Source organism: Lepisosteus platostomus, chromosome 5 (assembly GCF_059453375.1).
Source record: "Lepisosteus platostomus isolate fLepPlt1 chromosome 5, fLepPlt1.hap1, whole genome shotgun sequence".
Lineage (NCBI taxonomy): Eukaryota > Metazoa > Chordata > Actinopteri > Semionotiformes > Lepisosteidae > Lepisosteus > Lepisosteus platostomus.
Window position 1 is genome coordinate 67486052 of NC_142615.1, and position 10424 is coordinate 67496475.

At 58.2% G+C, this 10424-nt stretch overlaps 1 protein-coding gene across 1 annotated transcript; it reads left to right on the top strand.

Moving 5' to 3' along the window:
• Positions 1–728: 728 nt before the first annotated feature.
• LOC148671842 (uncharacterized) lies at positions 729–8493 on the top strand. The gene is made up of 7 exons (XM_088631058.1): positions 729–950; positions 3855–3878; positions 4924–5348; positions 5678–5691; positions 5973–6049; positions 7168–7303; positions 8382–8493. Exons 1-7 carry the CDS (start codon positions 920–922, stop codon positions 8491–8493), a joined length of 819 nt encoding a protein of 272 aa, XP_088487184.1. The 5' UTR covers positions 729–919.
• Positions 8494–10424: the final 1931 nt, after the last annotated feature.

Genomic DNA, 10424 nt, shown 5'->3' on the forward strand with positions numbered 1-10424 from the left:
CACAGACTCCACACACACAGACACCAGTACGACCCCCAGCAGGAACACACAGACTCCACACACACAGACACCAGCACCAGCAACCCCCAGCAGGAACACAAAGACTCCTCACACACAGACACCAGCGCCAGCGACCACCAGCAGGAACACGCAGACTCCACACACACACACACACACACACCAGCGCCAGCGACCCCCAGCAGGAACACGCAGACTCCACACACACAGACACCAGCACCAGGGACCCCCAGCAGGCACACGCAGACTCCACACACAGACACCAGCACCAGGGACCCCCAGCAGGAACACGCAGACTCCACACACACAGACACCAGCACCAGGGACCCCCAGCAGGAACACGCAGACTCCACACACACAGACACCAGCGACCCCCAGCAGGAACACGCAGACTCCACACACACAGACACCAGCACCAGCGACCCCCAGCAGGAACACATAGACTCCACACACACAGACACCAGCACCAGCGACCCCCAGCAGGAACACGCAGACTCCACACACACACACACCAGCGACCCCCAGCAGGAATACGCAGAACACGCAGAACACGCTGGCGTTGTTTGATTCCGCAATGCGATCCCTTCCCTTCTCTTGGAAGAGAGAGTTGGCCTTTGCTGTCAACACCATCAGAAGCCGAGTCAACGCGCCGGGGTATCACGTGCATTTTAATTAATTCTCGTTTTTCTCGTTTTCTGCGGCCCCGGGTTCTCGCCTTACAGACCAAAACAATAGTCCGGGTTCTCCAGTAACAAGGAAATTCTCGCGTGTTTGCTTTCGGGCCAACAGGACGTCGGAGCCTCCCGCCCGAGACTATAAAAAGACGATTCCGCGCGTCGTCTGCATCTCAGCCGGCGGATCGTCGCTCACGTCTCGTCTCGTCTCGTCTCCCGGCCCCACGATGCGGTTCCGAGCGCTCTGCGCCGCCCTCTGTAAGTCCCACCCCGCCCACGCGAGGTTTTTCCGTCGCGACCACGCGTGACGAGTGAAAAAGAGAGAGAGCCCTGGCTGGGTGGGGGGGAGCACGTGCTGTGGGAGCCGCGGCGTGGAGATTTCGGCTTTTGACGACCCGCTTGCGCTTTCACGCCTTCGGCATGTACCGCCCCCGCCGCGGCCGCCTCAGGTCGGGCCCCTCCCCACCACTGAGGGGGACTCGAACCCGCGTCTCCGGCGTCCCTCAGCAGGGAGATCTCCCCCCTCAGCCCGGCTGGTAATCCGGCTCGCCCAGCCTGCGATGGCTCTGCTGTTCTATCGTGTCGTTTAATAGACACATCTGGGAAAAAATAATTAAATTTATAGCCCATTTATGAGCTCCTCTGGGGACATTTCGCCTCCATCAACCCAAAGGGTCTAATAATCCCCCCCCCGCCCCCCTTTCTTTTTAGTACTTTTTGAGGTGGAGCGGAAACGCGACTGAAATTCGAGAAACAATCTGAGGAAAAAAAAACCAAGCGGGAAAACAAATGACGTCACAAATAGACAGTTTGAGCACGCCGGTGACGTCATGAGCTCCGGCGGTGAAATGTGTTTGTGTTTTGTTTTTTTCCCTGTTCGTGTGTGTTTTTTCTCCCCTCGTACCCCGTTTCCGATCCTCTGGTTGTAGTTGTGAGCTCTTTATACGTTTCATTACCTGCGTGACGGTGACGCCCGCTGCAGCTCGGACCCGACACGGGGGTGGGGCGGTCAGATGATAACTCGGCGGCGTCGCGTTACAGCTCTGGGCTTTTCGACCGCGGCCACGGGGGGAAAAAACACAGAACAACACTCCTCACGGTCCCCCAGGACGTGTCCTCCCACTAGGAGGGGGGCAGCCGTGTGCACGTAGACGGGGGGACGGGATATCGCTGCGCCTGGTCCGAGGTGCGAGTACTGGCAGGTACACACACGCACACACACACACAGCGCAGATCGTGCAGGTGACGAGGCAAATACCTGACACAATCTACACAACACACTGCGGGGGTGTTAAAGCCTGTTGCTGGAATTGGGGTGGGCGCCGGGGCGCTCTGGCGGGCTGTACCACCTCTGTCCTCCACCCCTCTGACGGGCTGTACCACCTCTGTCCTCCAGCCCTCCACCCCTCTGACGGGCTGTACCACCTCTGTCCCCCAGCCCTCCACCCCTCTGACGGGCTGTACCACCTCTGTCCTCCACCCCTCCACCCCTCTGACGGACTGTACCACCTCTGTCCTCCAGCCCTCCACCCCTCTGACGGGCTGTACCACCTCTGTCCCCCACCCCTCCACCCCTCTGACGGGCTGTACCACCTCTGTCCTCCAGCCCTCCACCCCTCCACCCCTCTGACGGGCTGTACCACCTCTGTCCTCCAGCCCTCCACCCCTCTGACGGGCTGTACCACCTCTGTCCTCCAGCCCTCCACCCCTCTGACGGGCTGTACCACCTCTGTCCTCCACCCCTCTGACAGGCTGTACCATCTCTGTCCTCCACCCCTCCACCCCTCTGACGGGCTGTACCACCTCTGTCCTCCAGCCCTCCACCCCTCCACCCCTCTGACAGGCTGTACCATCTCTGTCCTCCACCCCTCCACCCCTCTGACGGGCTGTACCACCTCTGTCCTCCACCCCTCCACCCCTCTGATGGGCTGTACCACCTCTGTCCTCCAGCCCTCCACCCCTCTGACGGGCTGTACCACCTCTGTCCCCCACCCCTCTGACGGGCTGTACCATCTCTGTCCTCCACCCCTCCACCCCTCTGACGGGCTGTACCACCTCTGTCCTCCAGCCCTCCACCCCTCCACCCCTCTGACAGGCTGTACCACCTCTGTCCTCCAGCCCTCCACCCCTCTGACGGGCTGTACCACCTCTGTCCCCCACCCCTCCACTCCTCTGACGGGCTGTACCACCTCTGTCCTCCAGCCCTCCACCCCTCTGACGGGCTGTACCACCTCTGTCCTCCACCCCTCTGACAGGCTGTACCACCTCTGTCCTCCAGCCCTCCACCCCTCTGACGGGCTGTACCACCTCTGTCCCCCACCCCTCCACTCCTCTGACGGGCTGTACCACCTCTGTCCTCCACCCCTCCACCCCTCTGACGGACTGTACCACCTCTGTCCTCCAGCCCTCCACCCCTCTGACGGGCTGTACCACCTCTGTCCCCCACCCCTCCACCCCTCTGACGGGCTGTACCACCTCTGTCCTCCAGCCCTCCACCCCTCCACCCCTCTGACGGGCTGTACCACCTCTGTCCTCCAGCCCTCCACCCCTCTGACGGGCTGTACCACCTCTGTCCTCCAGCCCTCCACCCCTCTGACGGGCTGTACCACCTCTGTCCTCCACCCCTCTGACAGGCTGTACCATCTCTGTCCTCCACCCCTCCACCCCTCTGACGGGCTGTACCACCTCTGTCCTCCAGCCCTCCACCCCTCCACCCCTCTGACAGGCTGTACCATCTCTGTCCTCCACCCCTCCACCCCTCTGACGGGCTGTACCACCTCTGTCCTCCACCCCTCCACCCCTCTGATGGGCTGTACCACCTCTGTCCTCCAGCCCTCCACCCCTCTGACGGGCTGTACCACCTCTGTCCTCCACCCCTCCACCCCTCTGACAGGCTGTACCACCTCTGTCCTCCAGCCCTCCACCCCTCTGACGGGCTGTACCACCTCTGTCCCCCACCCCTCCACTCCTCTGACGGGCTGTACCACCTCTGTCCTCCAGCCCTCCACCCCTCTGACGGGCTGTACCACCTCTGTCCTCCACCCCTCTGACAGGCTGTACCACCTCTGTCCTCCAGCCCTCCACCCCTCTGACGGGCTGTACCACCTCTGTCCCCCACCCCTCCACTCCTCTGACGGGCTGTACCTGGGTCTTGTCTTTCAGTGCTGGTTCCGTCCTGCTGCTTCGGTAAGCGAGCCGGACCGACCCGCTGCCCAGCTGTCGCCCCCTCAGCCGTCCTCCAGTCCACAGGGGGGCGCCAGACCAGCACTGGGGACTTCTTCTTCTTGTTGGGGGTGTTTTTACATCTCCTGCTTGGCCAGAAACAGCCAAGGGTCTCACGTCCAGATAAGCAATAACTGAGTTTCGTGAGGCCATCAGCGGCTCGGGTTCGAGGACAAGCGGACTGTCAGGTCCAGACTCGGGCTTTTTGTTTTAGTTGCCCTCTCTGTAGGTCAGGGGCCATGAGACCAACTGGTGGCTCAGTTATACAGAAATGTCCATTCTGATGCCCAGCTTCTGTAGAGGCCATAATGAGGAAGCACCCAGTCTCTTTGAAGCCTCAGTAAACAGAGGGACTCCGGCCTGTCCCCTCCAGGACTAGGACTGGACACACTGACTGACCCCTCCAGGACCAGGACTGGACAGCCCTGCTGCAGACACACTGACTGACTGACTGACCCCTCCAGGACCAGGACTGGACACACTGACTGACCCCTCCAGGACCAGGACTGGACACACACACTGACTGACCCCTCCAGGACCAGGACTGGACAGCCCTGCTGCAGACACACTGACTGACTGACTGACTGACCCCTCCAGGACCAGGACTAGAAACACTGACTGACCCCTCCAGGACCAGGACTGGACACACTGACTGACCCCTCCAGGACCAGGACTGGACAGCCCTGCTGCAGACACACTGACTGACCCCTCCAGGACCAGGACTGGACAGCCCTGTTGCAGACACACACACACTGACCCCTCCAGGACCAGGACTGGACAGCCCTGCTGCAGACACACTGACTGACCCCTCCAGGACCAGGACTGGACAGTCTATTTTAACTATCACTCGACCAGTCCTCGCCTGCCGATTGGTCACGTGAGAGAGGAGGGCCGGTCATTTGCGATTGCCTGCTGGGGAATGTAGTCCAGGCCACAGCCGCCATCTTGTCTAAACCGACCGGAAGTGCCCCCAGTGTAAAAAGCGCCAACGTGTTTTTCTCTGTTCCAGAAAACGTTGCAGATTTCCATCCACTGGACATACGCGCGAGCAAAACTTGCGAGCTGTACTCCGCTCTGCTCTACTGTGGTAAGACTCATCTTTATCCTCCTAGAATTAATAATAATAATAACTATTACACTCATATAGCTCTTTTCTGGACACTCCGCTCAGAGCTCTTTACAGACCATGGGGATCCCACTACCGCCACCAGTGTGCGGCTCTTTACAGACCATGGGGATCCCACTACCGCCACCAGTGTGCAGCTCTTTACAGGTCCTGGGGATCCCACTACCCCCACCAGTGTGCAGCTCTTTACAGGTCCTGGGGATCCCACTTCCGCCACCAGTGTGCAGCCCCACCTGGATGACGCCCCAGTCCTCTCCCCACACACCAGCTCTCAGTGGGGAGGAGAGCAGAGTGATGGAGCCAATTCATAGATGGGGATTATTAGGAGGCCATGACTGGTAAGGGCCAAAGGGAAATTTGGCCAGGACACTGGGGTAACACCCCTACTCTTCTCGAGAGACACCCTGGGATTGTTAATGACCACAGAGAGTCAGGACCTCGGTTTGACGTCTCATCCGCAGGACGGCGCCTGTTTACAGTCCAGTGTCCCCGTCACTATAATGGGGCATCAGGACCCACACAGAGCGCAGGGTGAGAGCGCCCCCTGCTGGCCCCACTCACAGTAGCAGCCTCAGTGTTTTCCCAGGAGTCTCCCCTCCACGTACTGGCCAGGCTCACCCCTGCTGGGCTCCAGTAGGGGGGCTGCCAGTCGTGAGTTGCAGGGTGATAGGGCTGCTGGCCATATAGAAAATGACAGATTTGTCCATCCTGGCTCGTATACGAGTGTACGATCAGTATAAATGGGTTTAAACAGAGACGGACACCGAACAGTCCTGCAGTTTGCCTAAGGCATAGTGCCGTCCTAGAGGAGCCTCTGTTTCATGAATTCCAGTTACCCTCTCGGCACGCAGATACGGACCGGGGATTTGGAAACGAGCCCGCCGAGACCATCAGCGCTCGCTGGCGGACACACGCTGGCTGCGCTAGTAAAGACTCTCATTCTGCTCGTTCTCTGCTTTCCCAGAGAGAAGCGTCACTTGCGAAGGAGGGACTGCCGAGCTCGACTGTGGTAAGAGAGGCCGATGGTCAGTGCTGCACGGGGACCATAGGAGTGTCAGAGCGCACAGAGATGAGAACCTATTCAGTCCTGTCTGCCTGCAGAACAGCTTGTTCCCCTCCCCTACCTATATCTGTGTACAGTAGAGCCTCCTGTCCTGACTGGAGGAGCTCACCCAGCTGTGTCTGGAGAGAAGCCAGGGTATCAGCTTGTTCCCCTCTCCCACCCCTCTCTGTGTACAGTAGAGCCTCCTGTCCTGACTGGAGGAGCTCACCCAGCTGTGTCTGGAGAGAAGCCAGGGTATCAGCTTGTTCCCCCCTCCCGCCCCTCTCTGTGTACAGTAGAGCCCCCTGTCCTGACTGGAGGAGCTCACCCAGCTGTGTCTGGAGAGAAGCCAGGGTATCGGCTTGTTCCCCCCTCCCACCCCTCTCTGTGTACAGTAGAGCCTCCTGTCCTGACTGGAGGAGCTCACCCAGCTGTGTCTGGAGAGAAGCCAGGGTATCAGCTTGTTCCCCCCTCCCGCCCCTCTCTGTGTACAGTAGAGCCTCCTGTCCTGACTGGAGGAGCTCACCCAGCTGTGTCTGGAGAGAAGCCAGGGTATCAGCTTGTTCCCCTCTCCCACCCCTCTCTGTGTACAGTAGAGCCTCCTGTCCTGACTGGAGGAGCTCACCCAGCTGTGTCTGGAGAGAAGCCAGGGTATCGGCTTGTTCCCCCCTCCCGCCCCTCTCTGTGTACAGTAGAGCCCCCTGTCCTGACTGGAGGAGCTCACCCAGCTGTGTCTGGAGAGAAGCCAGGGTATCAGCTTGTTCCCCCCTCCCGCCCCTCTCTGTGTACAGTAGAGCCTCCTGTCCTGACTGGAGGAGCTCACCCAGCTGTGTCTGGAGAGACGCCAGGGTATCGGCTTGTTCCCCCCTCCCGCCCCTCTCTGTGTACAGTAGAGCCTCCTGTCCTGACTGGAGGAGCTCACCCAGCTGTGTCTGGAGAGAAGCCAGGGTATCGGCTTGTTCCCCTCTCCCACCCCTCTCTGTGTACAGTAGAGCCCCCTGTCCTGACTGGAGGAGCTCACCCAGCTGGTGGGATCTTGACACAGGACACAACCCATCATCCTCTCCTCCCCCCCTCCTCCGCAGGGGACAAGGCCATCCGGATCGAAAACGCCAACTACGGACGCCGGGACCGCTACCTCTGCAGCAGTGGCCGGCCCGCAGACCAACTGACCAACGTCCAGTGTGTCCTGTCCGGGACGCTCGGCCTCCTGAGGAAGAGGTCAGGGGCGTCGCTCAAACCAGCCCCTCTGCTGATCGCGTCGACCGGCCCGTCAGTCAGGCAATCGGTTCAAGCTGATCACTTACCAAATCTGAATCAATCAGTCATTCCGTCCGGCAGCTGATCCATCTATCAGCCAACCGGTTAAACAGACCTATCAATCCACTCATCAGCCGGCAGGCCGACTCCGTCAATCAGCCAAACCACCTTACTAATCCGTCGATCCGATCCAAATCTAATAATAGATCAGTTATTATTATCAACTATGCTGCCAATCAGTGTTATTCTGATCGATGCCCCTTTCGATGCTCAGGGCACTGGCAGGGGGGGTACTCTGTGTTCAGCTGTGGGTTAAAAACAAGTACAGCAAATACAGACATAAACCAGGACAGACTGTGCGTATACAGACATATATTCCTCAAATAAATCCCACAACAGAACGAGTTACAGGTGGGAGGTCACGTCACCTCTGCCCCCGAGCAATGCGATCGCGGGAAACGAGAAAGGTATTCACGCCCCCCCCAGGACGAAATGTGCTGTAACTAGTGGAACTACATGTGCAGGACCCGTGTTTCCCGGGGGGCTGTGGAAGGAGGTAACACCAGTCCTTCAGGATGTGTTCAGGATTAAGGTCCGAGAGCTGCAGGGTTTCCTGACAGCTCTAGGACAACTCTCAAGGGCCTAAGAGTGAGCAAGCTATAGAAATGTGCAGAACGCTGAAACTACCACCTGGCACTGTCCATTTCGAAGACCATCCTCCGGGACCCTGGATCGGAGAACTAGGTCACCCTGCCAGGAGAGGGACACAGGTGCGCTCGGGGTACAGAGCGGGGAGCCCCCTCTCCTGCAGGAATGGCCCCTTCGCCTTGCACAGCCGCTGCCAGTCGAGCCCGGCAAAATAAAAAGCAGCGGCGAAACGATCAACCCCGTGAAACACGATAGTCGTCCATCAGTTGTCCCGCGGCTCCCTGGGATTTGTAGTTCTTGCAGGCTTTCCAGAACTACAAGTCCCTGGGGGGGTGTCCCCTTGCGCAGTTCTGCCCACCAGCTCCTGATAACCGGCTGCTCGACCCCACAGGTGTGATGGGAACACACAGTGCACGGTCCTGGCTACTAACTACGTGTTCTCGGACCCCTGCGTCGGCACCTATAAGTACCTGGATGTCACGTACACCTGCAGCCCGTGGTGAGTACGGCTTCCAGCTTCCTGACCCCGAGGCAGACCTCCGTATACCACCCACAGCACACAGGTCGCAAGGCACCTGTCACATGACCTGGGACACAGGGGTCGCATTAGAACCCGTCACATGACCTGGGACACAGGGGTCGCATTAGAACCCGTCACATGACCTGGGACACAGGGGTCGCATTGGAACCCGTCACATGACCTGGGACACAGGGGTCGCATTGGAACCTGTCACATGGCACGAGCCACAGGGGTCACATTGGCACCTGTCACACGAAACAGGGCACAGGGCTCACATTGGCACCTGTCACACGAAACAGGGCACAGGGTCACATTGGCACCCGTCACACGAAACAGGGCACAGGGGTCACATTGGCACCCGTCACATGAAACAGGGCACAGGGGTCACATTGGCACCCGTCACATGACACGGGCCACAGGGGTCACCTGTCACCTGTCACCTGACAGGGGTTACAGGGGTCACCTGTCACCTGTCACCTGACGTCTTGTCACAGTAACACATGAAAGCACAAGGGAGAGCAGCAGGCTGAGGGACTGCTGGTAAAAGACATTTCCAGTCACACAACAGAGCTGAGCAGCACCTTGATCTGGTTACAGACGTGCGCCGGGAACTGAAACTGCGCCCCACGACGAAGACAACTTCTCCGCCGGACCTCTGTCGCCTCCCCAGATGGGCTCAGTTCAAACAGCTGAACGTGTCTCCGTGCACCAGACACACCGCCTCACCCTCGCCAGCGGATTTTTCCACCTTCTCGCGGTCTCTGTCTGTAGAACCTGCTTTCATCTCTCCATCTCCTCTCCGCAATAAACATGCTCTGTGCAGTGCTGTCCCTGACTGGAACTGTGTCCATAACACACCAGTACATGAACACTGCACTGAGAGAGAGAGGGGTTCATACAGACACACTGACTGGACACTCCAGTACATGAACACTGCACTGAGAGAGAGAGGGGTTCATACAGACACACTGACTGGACACTCCAGTACATGAACACTGCACTGAGAGAGAGAGGGGTTCATACAGACACACTGACTGGACACTCCAGTACATGAACACTGCACTGAGAGAGAGGGGTTCATACAGACACACTGACTAGACACTCCAGTGCATGAACACTGCACTGAGAGAGAGAGGGGTTCATACAGACACACTGACTGGACACTCCAGTACATGAACACTGCACTGAGAGAGAGAGGGGTTCATACAGACACACTGACTGGACACTCCAGTACATGAACACTGCACTGAGAGAGAGAGGGGTTCATACAGACACACTGACTGGACACTCCAGTACATGAACACTGCACTGAGAGAGAGAGGGGTTCATACAGACACACTGACTGGACACTCCAGTACATGAACACTGCACTGAGAGAGAGAGGGGTTCATACAGACACACTGACTGGACACTCCAGTACATTAACACTGCACTGAGAGAGAGGGGTTCATACAGACACACTGACTGGACACTCCAGTACATGAACACTGCACTGAGAGAGAGGGGTTCATACAGACACACTGACTAGACACTCCAGTACATGAACACTGCACTGAGAGAGAGAGGGGTTCATACAGACACACTGACTGGACACTCCAGTACATGAACACTGCACTGAGAGAGAGAGGGGTTCATACAGACACACTGACTGGACACTCCAGTACATTAACACTGCACTGAGAGAGAGGGGTTCATACAGACACACTGACTGGACACTCCAGTACATGAACACTGCACTGAGAGAGAGAGGGGTTCATACACACACACTGACTGGACACTCCAGTACATGAACACTGCACTGAGAGAGAGAGGGGTTCATACAGACACACTGACTGGACACTCCAGTACATGAACACTGCACTGAGAGAGAGAGGGGTTCATACACACACACACTGACTGGACACTCCAGTACAT